Consider the following 18,661-nt stretch of genomic DNA (forward strand, 5'->3'; position numbering starts at 1 on the left):
TGTCGATGCAACGATGACGAAGGGCTCAACCAGAAAAATGGACGAGAGACGTGTTTCATTTGTTATTCTCCATGAACGAGTGTGTGTGTGTGTGTATTGGCTTAGATGTCTGTGTAATCCATGCATGTGCGTTTCTATGAGTGTGACACCGTGTTGCGGTCATGTACGATAGACGCTTTGCCCCGAAATTCATTTGATTTCAGTAAACATTGTTCAATGTACACCAGAACAACGTATGTCGTGTACTACGACCGCGCAAGCATGTAAACGATTTTCTGGGAGTGTTTTATCGGTTACGATGTGCCATTTCAAAATTAAGATTTTTTTTTTTAGATTCGGCATGCCAAAAATAATTAAATTTTTAAACCAAACGAAAAAACAGATAATTTCTTTTTTGGAGCGATAATTTTGAATGCGTGTTAAATTGCCTCCAAAATATTGTGTTTAAATTTTAAAATTGTTTACATCGTTGAACTTTTGTCGTATAACATTACACATTAAGAACATTTGAACAACAAACACTTAGATGAACTTATTTTTTGAAGCAAAGAATATCGATTAAAGAGAAAAGTTGGGATTTTACAATTGATAAGCCCTCAAAGAAAAAAAAAATTGGAAATGCTGATCAAATGAACTGATGTCGGCGATATTAGGATAGAAACTTGCGCGGAAGATAAAGCGTCATCCGTTGTAGATATTAGCAAGTGAGTATAAAAAATTTATCATAAGATTCGCGTTCTTCAGAAGAATTTCTTCTTACACGTAATTTCGCATTTTGTGATTTTCAAAGTTCTTTTTTTTGCCCAAACAAAAAATGTGTTTTTCGCAATAACAATACGTAAAATTCTTCAGAACATTAATTTTGACGGCGCCGCATAGTATGAAAAATACGTTTAGTCATCATATAAATATTTGTGAAGACATAAAATGCCTTAAAAATAAGACACAGCATTTTACATTTCAGTCGAATTTTTCGAAAGTATAAAATACGTCAACACGAATCTCGCCAAACTCTTTGACTAACCAATTAGCACATCGGCAAAAACGAATCAGTGTATGTGTGTGTGTGTGAGAGAGAGTATGTGTCGCAACGCACAGTGCAAATCATCGTAAAAAAAACGGTATTTGCCAGAATCATCAACACAATTTACATGCATTTGCAAGCTGTTGACCGAACATGATGCTATAAATGGATACTACATGCGTATACAACAATTCCACAAATATAAACAAAACAATGTATCGAACGGAAAGCACGTAGATCACGTCTCACATATTGTTTTATCTTTCTCACTCAGATTGCTCTACAGTGCGAAGTATGCATTCACTGGCAAATAAACTTCGTTGAGGGCCTCAACTTGAGGCACACATCAAAATAGTGAAAATAGTGAAGATTGTGCGAAGTGATATGCCGGTGGAATTTTTATTTTGCACCGGAACCGTGTATACATTTATACAGTAGTGCAATCCAACACAGTCAATATTCTCTTTCCCATTATTTAATAAAGTTTCTTGATGGCAATAGGATGAAAATACGAGTAGATGTCAACGTCGACATGACATTGCAGAATTTTTCACGAACGATATATGACAAAAACCAAATGCGCTTCAGTTACAAACACCATCCCTTATGAAAAAAAATCGATTTGACAACCAAGCAGAATATTTTTGCTGTTATCATAGCCCATGATTTGGGCGAGACGTTATTTAGGCATAATCATACAGATTATATGAGATTCAGTGACTGTGGTCAGTCATTTTTTTTTTGCTTTTCACGAATGGGTAATGTCATGCAAGCACAGTGCATATAAACTGAACAGCCTCCTTTGGTCGGTTTCGCAGTAGTTTAGCCCGAATTAATAATATGCAGAGATTTGTATCACCAATTTGTTTGCGTTTGATGCATAGCGCCAACAAATTTGGTGACAGTCAACGTTTGACACATTTTTTTCATTCAGAAACTCTGTTTGGTCCTTCAAGATAGTTTTCGGCGGTGTATCTAAGTATCCAATGATATTAGTGTTTCTCTTTTTTTGGCTCTTCTTAAATTTGGTCGACATTAGATGTTTATAAATTTCATACTCACCAATACACATTGCGACCAAGTCAAACAACGAATACATGCACTGCGTGTATATGTGTGTTGCCGTTTGAATGTTGTCAGGGAGAGAAGAGAACATCACATATGAACCGAGGGTTAAAAGCACTTGTTTTCATCAATTCAAATCCAACAACAAGTACAATTAAGTAAAACGTAAGGTAGACATACACTAGCACAGCCGGAGATACACATGGACTAGTATTTTCCCTTGTTCAAGACACAGAAAGAACACACTATTCATTCGAATCGAGGATAAAGTATTGTTCTCGCGCAGTGCCCACATTTATACGCCGTATGGGTTGCTTTTATTGATTTGGTGTTCAATGAAATATAGAAAAAAACAATCAGCGTCGATTGAAATCTCTTTCGACAAATAATAAATAAAAACACACACAGAAAATACATAAATAGTACATATGTATTTAAAAAAAAAAAAGTAAATCGATTTTAAACTCAAACATTCGAAATGAATAAAACTGTGATGATTGTTTTCACAAGTGTTCAACAAAATATTCGATCGACGACGCATCCAAAACTGAAAAAAGGTTTGGACAATTGAAATATGAGAATAAACAGCCTGAAATAGCTACAAATTTCTATTTTTTTTTCTACTCATTAATTACGAGAATAAAACGAGAATATTCTTTTTTGTGTAAATAAAATAACACGTCGTAACGTGACAATGAAAAGAAAATTTTCCAAATTCAAACAAGCACTTTGACACAATAGATGAAAACATAAACATGCGGAGAACAAACATCTATTTCAAATTTATTGGTATCTCTCGGCAAAAAGTCGGAATAGATATGTATTATAGAATTAGACAACTTTGATGCAACCGATCATAAGAGGTAAAAACAGGTATCAATATCAATTAGTTTGAAACCAATCCTTGTCTTATTGAGTGAGTTGAATTTTTACCGTAAAAATACCGCAATCGCCTACGCGAACATCTTTCCATCTTCGACTAACGGATACAACACTGCGTTTTCATCTCGCATTCGTCAAATGGACGCACATTCGTTTTACAGTAAGCCTCTGTATTGTTGTTGGACTTTTACAAATGACATTGCCAATCCTTATTTACGCTTCTTCTATTTGATCTAACAATTTTTTCTTCTTTTCATGGTTTACGTAAGTTCGTTGTATAATGTAAACACTGCAGCTATGCCACTACTGAATAAAGTGTTGACGCTCTTGTTTACTTATGTATGTGGAATCTTGTAAAATTTATAGCACGTGATTTCATAAAAATGTTCGAAAAAAATTGTTGATTGATTATTAGACACGTGAACAATCCGTTTTTTTTTTTACCTTCAACAGTTGCGTTCGTGTCAAGTAGTTAAATGATGTATTGCATATTGAATTTTGGTTTTTGAACGTCAGCGTTACGATACTGAACAAAAACTCGTAAAATTGTTGAACTTAAAAATCGTGGAGGTAACGAATAGTTTCCAATGTGTGAGCATGTGTTTTTGCAACGAAGTGTAATCAAATTAAAACGCTCGATCTAGAATTTAATTCATCCACGTTTAAATGTTCGTATCCCTTGGCAATCGAGTGCTGAATATTTAATTTTCATCGATTTTTTTTTTCGCTATTCAGTTTATTTCGTAAAGCGGTTTCTTCACCATTGCATTCCATAGTTCACTTATAATCATGTGAAAGTGAGCACATGCTTTTCGGTTGCTTTGTACACAGTATGTAGATTTGGAACGACCGAAGATGATATTCCAATTTCCAGTTCACTATCATGACATACATAAAAAATGTGTTGCCGTTTAAAATATATCATTCAAAATGATTTTGTTACAATGTGAAAATATCCAATGATTGTGAAATGGTCACAATTCGTTTGTTTGATAACGAAGAAATATCTAGTTATATGTAGTACAAGTGCAATATGAATGTTCAACTACGTTTAAATTTCTTGCTTCTCAAATGTATATGTGTGATCAAATAATTTGTGTTGAACCAATTTGATGACTGTTTTCATTTACGTCTGTCCCGGTTGGAAAAATAATCAATAAAAAACGAGCTTTTTTTACGAACTATATTATCAATTCCCAAAACTCTCACTAAAAAAAAATCAACGCACCAGAAATAAAATCGATTTGACTATTAAAAATGGGGCGCAAAGTAGATAAAGGATTGGTGTTGAAGGTCAGGGTACATGTTTATTTCATTAAAATTCGTACATACGAGAGATCATTTTTTTCTCTCTCGAAAGCAGAAAAAAGGGTATTAAATGAAGGTCAACAAAATTTATGTGTACAAATCACGCTGTGCAAACACAAAAATTTTAACAGGAATTTCATGTAGAACAATTGAAATTTTCCAGAAAAACCCAGCTTTAAATGAATATGGAGAATGTAAAAAGCACAGGCAAAAAAGCACGGAAATTCTGTGGTTTATTTTTGTTTATCGCTCAACTTGTTACAATTTACATTTTGAATAAATAATTTCACCGTGCACATAAATTGAAACTACCGAATAAGCAAAAAATATCAGTTTAGAGTGGCGGTTGCACAGCCTTTATCATACATTGACTACTAGGTAATTTTGCTGTCTAGGCAAAACAACAATAGGCGATCTGTTTACACTCATTACTTAGTCATTTTTATCATTTGATCACACATTACACAAATTTTGATCACACAACAAGTCGATCACATGCAATCGAAGGGCTTGCGACGAATAAATATATGTGAAATATTTCCAAATATTTTCAAATACGTCAAATATTTCAAATATTGAAGCATTATTTGATCACAAAATGCATCTTGATATTTCGTATATTTGACATATTTGACTATATTTCAAATATTTGGCATATTTGAAAATTAAGAGAAATATTTCAAACAGAAATAGTCACAACCAGTGTTTTTTTTAGATAGTATCTATTTTTAGATAATAAGATTAGATAAGATAGATAATTAGGAAAGGCATCTAATTATCCTTTCTATATAACTTCCAATTTTGATCATCTAATCTGACATCTATCTGAATTAAAAATTATTTAGCGAATATCTACCTCATAGATAGATAGATACAGAGAAAAACATCCTAAAAAAAGATTGTGTTTGTTACAGAGAAAAACATCCTAAAGAAAGATTGTGTTTGTTACAGTATATTTTACTGAGTTGTCCCATTGCCATTGAAATATATAATTAAACATACAGTTACTCACAAAATTATTCAATGTGTCCAAAACGCATATTTTCTAAATCGCATGAGGCAGATATGGCGATATTATCGTGTGATACTTGCTTACGTGCGTCTCATATTCATCATATTTCGTCAAAAAAGAAACATTCGGCTACATCTATTCGTAATGCTCAATTTTATGTTACAAAATATCGCTAATAACATTTGATGCTGTCGTTATTACAATCTAAGGAATTCCCGTTCCACATGATTTTGTGATATTTAGGATGATTTTCGTAATTTATAGGACGATTTTTGGGTTTTTTAGGACGTTTTTCGTTTCACCCTTTAATAATGATAATTTTACTTAATTTTTGTTTATTCAATTTTCGTCGTGAAATAGACTTTTATTTAGACTTTTATTATATTTCAAAAGTAGTGCATATTCGAAAATCGTCGATAATATTCGGTTTCGTCTTGGCGTGGAAATTAAAGACGATTGACTAAAAACCCTTTCGACGACTGCAGATGATGCCAACGTCATATTGAATTTCACGTAAACTTTACGAACATGTGGATAGTTGTCCAACATTTGAGCTTCGATACAATCGTCATTCAGGAATCGATCAACAAGTGCAGCAGCAGACCTGAACATTAATACAATTACATACAATTTCCAAAAACCAAAACCAAAACCAAAAATGATGCCGAATAGTTAAGATCATCATTCATCAGTTTAAGGCCCTTTGGAACTCACTTGTCAAATTGACAATGTCAATCAAATTTTGCTGCTTCATTTGAAATTTAAATATTTGCGTTCGGGACGATAATCATTAACTTATTATAAATAAATTATCTAAAAATAAACACAGATAGATAATAGATATCTATATATATTATTATCTAGATTCGTTTATTAGATTTTTATATATATCTATATCTATATGATTTTCACTTTTTCGCTCTATATCTGGTATCTGACCTAGATAACTTTTGATTATCTAAAAAAAACACTGGTCACAACAATATCGGGTAATACCAAAAAACGTCAAAAATGTAGCTGAAATATGCCTCGAATATATCAAATATTCCAAATATTTGAAATATGACGGAATGTGACTGAAATGTAGAAATATATGAAAATATGGCCGTATTTCAGGCGTCGCAAGCCCTTCGCAAGCAATTTATTAATTCGATCACTAATCACATTTATATGACCCATAAAAGACGGTACATATATATATATATATATATATATATAGCCACATACACACCTATTTCATCGCACTTTTTGTTTCCCTGTCAAATAACAAATTGTCTTTAATTTATTATGGCTGCTTACAAAAACGTCTATAAAATTGACAAAATCGTCTAATGAAATGACAAAAACGTCTATGACAAAACCATCTAAAAATGTAACAAAATCGTCTATTTTTTTTCAAAAACATGACAAAATCATCTATAATTTTGACAATTTTTTTTATGACAAAATCGTTGTGGAAATTGACAAAATCGTCTATATTCACAATGTCCGAAAAAATGACAAAAACATCTAAAAACCTCCAAAAACGTCTATGGACAAAACGCGTATCAAAAATGACAAAATCATCTAAATTCACAAGGCAAGCTTAACAAATGTGCTATAAAAATGGACACAAAATATTTCTTTAATTAGAAAAAACACCACCTTATTTATTTTTGTGATATATTTTTTTGCTTCAAAATCGTTTCTATTATTACAAATTCGTATAATTGTATTTTTATAAGAAAATGTTTGTTCAAAATATCAATTCCCCATTTTTGCTCGACTGACACTCAGTGAATGGAGCACAGAACTTAATTCTTATTATTACTTCTATAAAGAAACGAATTTCGATCAATTGCTTTTTCTATCACAATACAAATTGACTGCTACATACGCTGGAGGGCTGGTGCGGATTTCTTTGGCCGCCCACGAGGTGGCTTCTTTGCCAATACTTGCGGGTTGCAATCGGACGGAACTCCTGTTTGCTTACATAGGAGAGCTATCCCTACGATGTGTTTACATGTTACATTTTTCATAAAGAAAGGACAAGAACATGTAGAACGTTTCCAATCAACAAGTAAAACAACTTTATACACACGTTGGTGTACTTGATCGATATAAATGTCAAAATCGGTGATGCTCTCTACATTTTCATGGATGAAAATTGCTTGTTCGACTGCACTTATTCGATCTTCTTTGCTTCCTTGGCACGAAATCACATAGAAGACACCGTTGTCGCTTTTGAAGATTCTTCTCTTCGTTCCAGGATCTGTTGCAAATTCAACACCTTTTTGCCAATCCAACTTGGACAATTGTACTGATGTGTAGAAACATCTAACGGTGTGTACTCTTTTGATAGCTGAATTAAATCCTTCGTTGGGATTATTTGTGTCTTTGAATATAGACGATTTTGTCAATTTCCACAACGATTTTGTCATAAAAAAAATTGTCAGAATTATAGATGATTTTGTCACTTTTTTAGACGGTTTTGTAAAAAAAAGTAACAATTTTTCATTAGACGAAATTGTTTTTATTTTAGACGGTTTTGTCATTTTTTATAGACGAAATTGTATTTAACCATTTATTATTATATCAATTTACGTTTGCGCGGTAATTTCGAAAAGTCGAAGAAAAAACATGTATGAAAAACAAGCTGAAAAGTTGCCATGCGTGTTATGGGCGTTTTATATGAAATTGAAAGGGAATCGCGGGAAAGTAATTATTTTAGATCATGCCAGATGTAACACTTGACAAAAAAAAGCAAATTTATCAAATTATTTTTGAATGTATTGAATAAAACCAATCGTGCCCATTTAATGATGTGAAATGCTACGCAAATTCAGATAAATTATGACGATTGTGAATTGAGTGCGGCAATCTCAATTCAGTTAATTGTTATAATTGCGTGTGATATGTGAGTTATGATTGAGACTCCATTGACTCCAATTCATCCATTTGGTTAGAAAAAAAAATGTACACAACGTGGAGAAAAAAAATTGTTTATCAGTAAGTTTAAATGAGTATAAACGTCATCTCATCATATTGAAAACATCATCCCATCAACACCAGTATATTAGACCTAATGCAGGTAGAAAGAACCTAGCAGCTACGTTCAATAATTTACGATTCAATTCAATTTGGAACATTCCATCAGTCAGCATTATAGCTCATATTCCATCTGAATAAATTTTCACGAACAGACCTTTCATCGGATATTCATTAAATCTGTGTGTATCACTTTGAAGTTTCATTGTAGTACGTTATTCGATCAGACTTCTCTTTCAATACAAATTCACAAACTCCATTTACGTTTACAATAAAAAACTTCACAATGGCTTTTTGAATATTCAGTTTGGTTGTGATTCATCCCATTTTATCACAAAATATAAGACGTTGAATTTGAAATGAAAAACAACACACACCACTCTTGGTTCACATTTAAAAGTCGGAAAAACTTTGCTTCCCCTTTGACATATCGGAAATGATTCCTCCTCATATAATAGATGCAATCGTAAATTATACAAGTTCTCACGGTGGCTTTTATCTTGACAAATAATTTCCGTAAAGTTCTTCTTATCGCACTTCACCATAAAAAGTTGTGATTTTGTTTCAATGTAAGAGTGCGTGGGGGAGTGTATTGATTGTATTAACTTTATTTTATTTTAATGAACATGTGACTTGTTTGCTTTTAATGCGTTTTAACGGCTCATTGTGATTTTTTCTTGAAAAAAAAAAAAAAAAACGTTTTCCCTTGTTGACTCGGTAACGTTTTGTGACGTATGCTTTGAAAAATACCATGTACAATTAAGGGGATGGAAGTGTTAGACTAAATTGCATTAACTAACTAATAGAAAAAGAACTCATTGTACCTAACCGCTTTGGTAAAAAAACAAATAATAATCGATGAACTTTGCATCAATCGGTTCAAAATATCCAGATGTTCCATTCAATATAAATCCCGTTTTCAGTTTTTATTGGATGAATAATAATTTTTTATCTATTCTTCCCAAAGTGCCGAATATGTTTAGCCACTTGTTTGTCACTGAATATCCAAGTTTTTCATTGTGAATCACATATCATTATTTTTCGCCTCTTGGAAACATGATAAAAAAGACCTAAATAATGAAAAGTGAATTTTTTTCTTTCCACAAAAAATAGCCGTATTAAAATCTCATTCTCTATAGCCTGTGGACATGGCCAACGTCTGTTTTATACTTTACTAGTTTCATAATCGATCATTTCGGGGTGGTTCTACACGTACCTTTTAAATCAGATTAACCATAAACGTTTTCATACGTTCTTTTTCATAACGAGTAGTGAGAAACAGTGACCTAAACGTGGTATAATTGCGCTCCTTCCACGCACATTCGAAATACACCTACTAAACTTTATTTATGACTGGGTGCATTCGGCTCATGTACAATATGTACGTACTTTCGAAGGAAATCGCCGATAAGATTGAGGGAGAACATGGAGCCAATAATGTACACTTTTCTCGGCATTTATAGCCTTTGCGTGATGCATACTTAATTGCTCGCATGCGAGACATACACAAGTAGTATTTATGACTGAAATGAACAATTTTTCATATTGAGTTAGGAGTGTTTGGCGCGAAATTTCTCTTTGTTACGTAGAATGATTTCAGTTTATTTTGAATAAGGCGTTGACCTTAAACCTTATGTGGTTTGTGTTTTGAATTTTCTTCTATATATACTTGGCAAAACATTTGAGCCATCGAACCAAGAAACGCTTATCAAGCTCTTAATTTTACTAGAGAGTACAAATTGTACTCAGTACATTCAATTGAGTAAACTATTTTTTAATGCAAATTCTACTAAGTTTAATCTAACGCTCATGCAATTCCTTTCCAAACGAAATACTCGCAAAAATTGGTCGAGAACGAATCCTAGAAGAGGGCAAATTAAAAATACATTCATTCGTTGACGCATGTGCACTGTGCAGCGAGTTATTCTAAATTTTGTCCCACACAAAATCATCCAATTTAAAATGACCAACATTTGAGTTGATTACGGTTTTCGAATAAGCCATGTCATTTGTTAAATTATGTTTGCGATTGCAATGGTGGATGTTAAAAAATCTTAATGGTCTTAACCTAGATTCTAACATGTTGCACAGTCAAATGCAGTTAAATATTCCGTACCTAATTAAAATTATGAAACGTAAATCGATCGAATTTCCAAATGGAAAGGTTTTATTTTCTTATTTCCACTCTTTTTTGCCAAATGTTCCAATCAAAATGAAGTAGTTTCAAGATCAAATGCATGTGGTTTCTATGTGATGGTAATAAAGTCATACCCGACCAGATGTCATAAAACAGATGTTTCGAATTCCAAAGAAATAGTAAAAATTGTAAACGGTAAACTAATCATTCTATTTTGTTTCGTAACATTTCTCTTGATGCAGTCAACACGAAATAAAATATCAGTTTGGAATTGGTGTGCTACTCTTACAAATGTGAGGAAAACAAAACCGCAGAGCTTCGCTTTGCTCCGCTCTGCGTCCTTGAGTTTTTAGTTACTTATTCTATTTTGTTGTTTCACAACAAACTATTTTTTGGCGCACTACATGAAATGTATTTCATCAAAGTAACTTTGAAGTAATATTATTTATTGCAAAATGAATTACAAGATCTTGATTTTATTTCTTTTTTGAAATATACTGCCTTTGGTTTAAATTAAATAAATAATATTTGCATAGAATCTAAAATCACTTCAATTCTGTTCAAGATTCAGAAAATATTATACGAAAAATTAATGTAATTTTTAAACAACATTTGATAATAAAAATTTGTTTGGCGCTTTGAGATGTCATGCACTTATTTGTCGTTACTGCCACTGTTTTAAATTAACTAAATAATATGAGCATAAGATTCAAATTCACTATAATTCGTTTCATCACTCAAAAAGTATCTAAAAAAAAAAGAAGCAGATTACTTAAAAAACGAAATGTTTTCAAACCGGTTTCATTCAGTCACATTTACAACTCAACTACAGTCGACAAAATAAGACAACATTTGATGATGCACCATTCATACGTTCAAGTTTCTATCATACCGTTTGATCTTAGACATCATATTGAGCATTTCAAAACGCATACCGTTTTCGAAATTATTCACAAAATTTCTAAAACAAGTTTTAATTAATCTAGGTCATTCCGAAAGCCACACATTTATATCAAATATTTCAAATAGATCAGCAACAAAGAATTGTTATGATCATTCTGCAATATAGCTGAACTCATCGAATAATGCGAAAATGCTTGTGGCAATAATCAATTCGCTGCACACATTATTAACGATAAATAAACTTGTTTGAACTTAAATTGTAGAAATTGGATATTCGGACGAAATTGCTGACTTCAATTCTGAGGAAATTGATTGCGCGCCAAATAAAATGCCGAAAATGATTCAATAAATTTGGCGATGGATCTTGTTCGATTCGTTTAAATGATACAGCAAATAAAAATTCGACAAATAAATCGCAAAAACATGATTTCAATTTAATTGCAAAATATATTTCTCATGAATGAAAACAATTTCTTATTCTTGTAATGCTTCTGATTTGTTGGAAACATTATTGACGATCGGAAATTTTTCAAATTATTTTCATTATATTTTGAATATGAAATTTTCCCCAACGAAGACAGTTACGGTCAATTTATTTTCATTGGGATAGTATTATCCTGTGGATAAAAATGTTTTTGGTCAAAAAACCGAAATTTTTAGCAAAATTCTCACATATTGAGTTGTAAATCGATGTGAAATTTCATTTCCCTTCATATTGGTACCAAAAGTATGAAAAACGTGTAGTCACATCGAAAATAATTGTAATTCATTTTTATCCGATGGGTAAAAATTCAAGGAATTTTTACACGATGTCATCTGATTGTTGTTCTTCTTATTTATTTTTCTAGAATGGAACGCGAAGTGAGTGTTTGATATAATTGCCATGTCGGAGCGCCGTTCAATATTCATACTATTCATTGGGCTCATGCTGTGCATATCATTATGGAGGATATCGCTGCAGGAATTGCACACCGAATATACGTCATATGATACGATGGAATTGCTGAACAACCAGAAAAATGACACAAAAAGCAATACAACGTCATCGAATGTCGTGCAAATGTCTACCGCACCATTTGAACAACCCTCGAAAAATGATGCGAATGCATTGATCGACCTGACAAACTTCGAGTATTTAATCAACCAAGCAGCCTGTGATGATTTTAGTTGGCATAATAATGTGAATGGAATTGATAAACCATCAATCGTATTGATACTAGTACACTCGGCACCAAAAAATTGGCACAAACGGAATGTGATTCGGGAAACATGGGGCCAAAAAGACTCCAGGGCGCGAATATTTTTCCTGTTGGGCGCTGTGAAGTCATCATCAATGCAAACACGACTGAAGCAAGAAAATAATATGTTTCAAGATATAATTCAGGGTAACTTTTACGATGCCTATCGCAACATGACCTATAAACATACAATGGCCTTAAAGTGGTTTGTTTATAACTGTCCAAAGCTGAAATACCTTATAAAAACCGATGACGATGTGTTCGTCAATACGCCGGCCGTATACGACTTACTAGAGGCGGGCTTCAACGATGATCGAAACCTTATATTTTGTTATAGAATCGAAGAGGCTCGTATTAAACGCACCTATCGATCAAAATGGCGGGTGAGCACCAAAGAGTTTCCCGGTTGGTATTATCCTCCATATTGTCCAGGATTTTCCATCATTTATTCGAGGGATGTAGTCTTGCGACTGTATCGAGTGGCGCAGCAAACGCCATACTTTTGGATTGATGATGTTCATATAACGGGTACATTGACGCAACATCTGAATCTCACCATCACCACATTCGGTAAATACTACATGAATGGAACGGAGCTCAACGATCTAATCCATGGCAAACTGAATTTACTCGATATTGAGCCAACATTTCTATTTGCCGAACCAAATCTACATGAAGAGCAAATTCGAGACCTGTGGACTATAATAGGCAACTCGTACAGATAGTTTTGTTCCGAAAAGATCAGACTGGACAATTTCGACATAATTTAAGAATAATTTTAAGCCAAAAATTTAAAAGAAAAATGTAAAAAAATAAACAAACAATCTCGAACCACACACTAATTATAGCCCATTTTTAATGAGGCTGATTTTGGATGATATTTGAATGCCTCGGGATATTCTATATTTCGTTATAAGCAGATGCCATAGCAGTAATATTTACTGCTGCCGCTTAGATCTAGAACAGCTTAACGAAACAAAATCATACTTTATCCTGGACATTCATCACATCATGAATTATTCACACCAAGAAAATAAACACACACGGCTCAAGTCAAATGTGGTAGACCATTAAAAAGACAAAATAGATATAGTCGGAAAAAAATGTCACATCAGCAATATGGATAACTTACAAAGAGATTGCAAAACAATGGAGAGATTTGAATAGACGAGCCGAAGTCAAGAGAATCAAATAAAAGATAGAAGAAGAAAAAAAAAATGCGTTGAGAGTACTAACTATTACTATTTTTAATTGACGATTACCGATTTACAAACATTATACCAGCTTCGCCTTTATAAATGCGCCTCGTAACCTAGTTACAATACAAATAATTCATAAGAATGAAAATTGAACATATTTAATATTTTTTATATGTAATATAGAGCTCGGATGAACATGAGCATTTTTCAACAGTATTCCTTCTATCTAAATGATATAGCGGTGCAAAAATAAAAACAAAACAATGTGTTTCTATGTGTTTCGAGTTTTTATTTACTTACGGTGTGGCTTCTCTTTTGTTTGTTGGCCCGTAATATATTTTAAAAGATGTGATTTTGTATCCATTGTGCCACCCAAATTCAGAATCATGGGGGCAAGTTTGGTGTCAACTGTACTCACATCCAAATTATTGAATTATCTCAATTGTTTATTTGCTCAAGCCAAATAGAAAAGAAAATATTCCAAATGATAATATTGACTAACCAAATTCAACCAAAGTTATAGATCGCTTTCTGCAGCAAGTCAGTTTCTCTTAAGATATCCCCTCAAATAATACTTATTAGACAAATGATAGCCATAGACACCATTTTTGCAGTATTTTGAATTATGGATGCGACATTGCCGTTTAAAATCTCATTATTTTCAATTGAATCAAATTACAATTACACAGCGAATAAATGACTTTGTACTGGTAAACACGGTAAATCTCAGTAAAATGTTCAGTAATTTCAAAACCATCTGACATTAGAACATTTGATTTTCAAAATTTGAATGCATTAACCAGAATGTGAATGTTATTATTAAATTTGCCGATGTAATGGTGATACGTTGTCAATTATGCAAATCTAAGTTAATATGATTTACACTTGAGAGCTCCATGAATCGTACGTCATATGACATGTTTTTAGTTAATTTTAAAGTGAAAACCATATATTGAATTAAAATGTTCGATTTCGAATTTATTCCGAGTCCATAAAACCCTGTTAGTCCTATGATTTTTTTTTTTGGAAACCATGAATATGTGCGCGAAAATGAAGTGGAAAATTTCGGTGATACATAAATTTAATAAGTTGCTTAAACATTAAAATTGATTTAAGATGAGTGTAACAAATGAATTTTCTCCGAAAGTGGTTTTCTGGGTATTTTGAGTGTCAACAGTTGATCCTCCCTATTGCAAAAAAGAGAAATACATGCTACAAAATCGAAATGAACTATATTGATAATATTAATGAAGTGCTTAGTGCAATAGATAGCAAAATAGAAATATCCGTATATAATTAACTATCGAAACTCTTCTGAGTAAATATACAATACAATTTTCCATTTTAATTTCATCTTTTTAGAACAATTTTTTTTCCTTGAATCTGCTAATAAATGTTTTCATTAAATTATAATTCAATACATAGATTCTAGGGCTTTAGAATCGCACAGAGTGAACCCTGTGAGTAGTTCAATGCATCACAATATCGTGTGCGCTACACGCACACGAACGGACGACGAACAGTTCACAAATTCTCAAATACAAATGAGTTTACCACTGTCCGTTCAATGTGCGCTCAAATACTCACAGCAGACACGCAGAGTAAAAAAAAAACATGTTTGTGCCTGTATTTCGGCTATGTTGAACATACTACTACTACTACTTCTTCTTTTTTTTCTTCGACCGACGAAGATCCGCACAAAGCAGAGGGAAAGTAAGTGCGCGGTGTGCGCACACAACTCAGTTTTGTGAGAAGAGCATCGCACACGAGCGCTGTAGCTCTCACTGAAATGAGTTGTACTGTGAACTGAGTGTGCGATTCTTAAGCCCTGATGGATTCTGACATAGTCTGATTTCGTTGATCTTGTTGTCGACTTTGTTTTCAACAGTGGGCACCTTTTTTTTGCTCCTCACAATATTTCACACTAGATACAATCAATTTATTTGACCCATCATTTGACATTGAATTTTGAAGAATGATTTCATGATTTTACACTAGATAGAATTGATTTTCAAAATTGATGACCTTTTTTTAGGTTTTCACTTCTTTCTGAAAGCTATTTTACACTAGATAAAATTGATTTTTTTGATCCCCTAATGAATTTTTGGTTTGACCCTCCCTGAAATTGTTGGTGTCAGAAACTATGATTCAATAGCAAAAAAAAATGAAAAATACGGTACTGCTGGTTGCGAGCAAAAACAACAACAACAACAGAAAAATATTTCTTTGAGTGTTAACGATGTTATTACATTGTGTTTGTTTAATATCACATGTCTGTGTGCCTCTAATTCAAATTTAATTACACTTAAAAATTCAAGTAAATGTTCAAAATAAGCTCCGAATCAATTTCGTTATTCGTGGGAGTTTATCGCATACGCGATGTATGCCGTAGTAATTGACCCGACTATTTTTTTTCTTTCCAAACGTAAACGTATGATTTGAATGACGTTTTAATTAAAAGATCACCATAGTAATTTCAAAGAGAACCAAAGTCATTTTACAAGCTTAAACTTGTATAAACTATTCCGTTGCCCCAATTCAATTTGCAAGGAATTTCAAATGAGACATTGAAATTGTGGCGATTTATGCCCCACATTCAACACAAACATATAACTGTCATTGTCATGGGCTGAAAACTGGACTATATGATGAATAAAAATAGTTTTACGATTTTTAATTAAAAAAAATAATGAATAATTGAACAATTTCAGCGATTTATTGAAGATTATGAAAGAATGTCCATTTTTGGCATTTAAATTGAATCAAACACTTCATTCCGCCAAAACAATGCAGGGGAAAATTCATAAAATAATCGTTGAAACAGTAAAGCAAAGAATGACAACGATTTTCTGGGTTATTTTGCCTTATTTCAACTTGACACGATTGTGACTTTTTTCAATAGATGGCGCTGTATGTGTCACATGTAAATACCATAGATAATCTATGAAAAACTTTGGACTTTCATTGATTTTGGGTTTTTTCAATAGATGGACTTATAAATTTCACGTACAAATATCATGAAAAGTTCAAATAGGGCAAAGCTGGTAGTCATTCTTTAGATGACTTATTTTTCCAACGGAAAAAAGCAAATGAATGAAATGATAAAATTTAAGAAAAAAAAAAATAATTCAAAAAATGCCAACGAAAACTATCCACCATCGCACACATTCTTCTATGGACTGGAAATTGTTCTTTTTCCAATTGTTTTTTTTTTTTTTTTGTTATATTTACCAGAACAATAAATATTACAGAAAAAGAAATATTCATATGATTGGAAATTTACGTGTGAAATCCACTGTGCCAATTTTTAGTGCATTTAAGGGAATTTCGACACGAAAATAAAATTAACGACGAATTATGAATCTGTGCAGGTGATTTCATATTTATGTTTTAGCCAATAAGACAAAAGATGTATCGAAGAAACCGAATAGAATGTGAGTGAGTGAATATGAAGGGAAATAAAAACAAATTCAATAAAAGAAAATATTTATGTACGACATTTGTTTATTTGATATATAGCATGCACTAAAGAAGATACGATTTACTCATCGTAAGTCGTTAATAGCACACTTTGCTGTCACCAAATTGCTAGAATATTTAATATGGGAAAATTTAAGTAGAAATAAGCAATAAACATTGATCGGGTGACGTATGAAGGTGAGTTCCTAAATTTCATCGTAGCTGTCATGGGTGAGTTAGGTGGTGAACCAAGTGCGTGCAATATGAACTTGTTTGTTGTAAAATATTTACACATTACTTCTCTTGCTGGTTCAAATTAAGTTTCTTGGAAATATTTGAACGATTCTATTGATTGAGACTCGAATCGAATCAAACTAAATTGTTTAATGAATTCATGGCAACGAGTAGGTCACAGATTTATTTTATAATTAAATACACGCATCTGGATATGGCATGCGTCAACCATTGTCATTCAAGTTTCCAATTGAATCGATAGACCCGCTTGAAAAGGGCGATACAAGTCCACGTCAGCTGTGAAATATGACCACTGCGTCTAATCGCCATTTTTTGCAACACCGCTCGCAACACGATACGATGAAGTGCGTGTTTGGTTAAAAATGAAATGTTTGATCCTGATTGAAATTTTTTTCAACATAATTATTTTGTTAGAACCATTTCAAGAGGTTAGCATTGAACAAATTCAATTATCTATGGTTCAAATGAAATCAAAAGGAATACAAATAATGAAAAAAGAGTTTTTCAAGTCTACGCTCATTGTTCAATATATAATAGTTGCCAGAAAACACTGTTCGATTTGCGATACATAAAGAAAGTGCTAGATAACATTTGACACAATGAAGCGCACAGAGAGTCGGTTTCAGTGCCGACAGTTCATCATTTAGCACGAATTAAACATTAGAGCAATCTTATAAAATATACATACATTTTAAGTAGGTAATGATGAAAAATGTCGAATAAACAGAATTGGGTTATGAGAGTGCTGAAGAGGTACGTGTTTATTTGTTGAGTAAATGTGTGATATCGCGTATATCGTCACCCCGCTATAGTCTTTTTTCCATTCGGCGTATCCATCGGATCTAATTGCGAACGCAAACATTTAACAAAATAAACGTATGTACCTCCACCAATCTGCCTCATTGTAAGAAACTAGACAACACCATGACACAGCAAATATCGGATATAATAGATTGGAAAGGCGCTTGGGAAAAATCGGTGAAAACGAATGTTCTTTTTCCCGTGTGGGATTGTTGTATTGATTCCGAATGGTAGTCACAACACAACCAACCGTCCACCAACCATCACAGAAATTATTCAGTTACATTCTTTTCGCCCGCTAGAATATTTCTCCAAAGCTGCCGCTCATAAACGGAATTTAGTTGTTCGGTA

At 32.7% G+C, this 18,661-nt stretch overlaps 1 protein-coding gene across 2 annotated transcripts; it reads left to right on the forward strand.

The window, feature by feature from the left end:
• Positions 1-153: 153 nt before the first annotated feature.
• LOC129575572 (beta-1,3-galactosyltransferase 5-like) lies at positions 154-17,279 on the forward strand. Of its 2 annotated transcripts, none has more exons than XM_055459379.1 (2): positions 154-704; positions 12,207-17,279. In XM_055459379.1, exon 2 carries the CDS (start codon positions 12,242-12,244, stop codon positions 13,319-13,321), a length of 1,080 nt encoding a protein of 359 aa, XP_055315354.1. In that variant the 5' UTR covers positions 154-704; positions 12,207-12,241; the 3' UTR covers positions 13,322-17,279. The 2 variants fall into 2 exon arrangements, with proteins under 2 accessions (XP_055315354.1, XP_055315355.1); XM_055459380.1 differs by lacking the exon at positions 154-704 and adding an exon at positions 2,588-2,646.
• The last annotated feature ends 1,382 nt before the right edge of the window (positions 17,280-18,661 follow it).

Source organism: Sitodiplosis mosellana, unplaced genomic scaffold (assembly GCF_009176505.1).
Source record: "Sitodiplosis mosellana isolate CC-2019 unplaced genomic scaffold, AAFC_SMos_1.0 Smas_scaffold_6167, whole genome shotgun sequence".
In the NCBI taxonomy this organism is placed as follows: domain Eukaryota; kingdom Metazoa; phylum Arthropoda; class Insecta; order Diptera; family Cecidomyiidae; genus Sitodiplosis; species Sitodiplosis mosellana.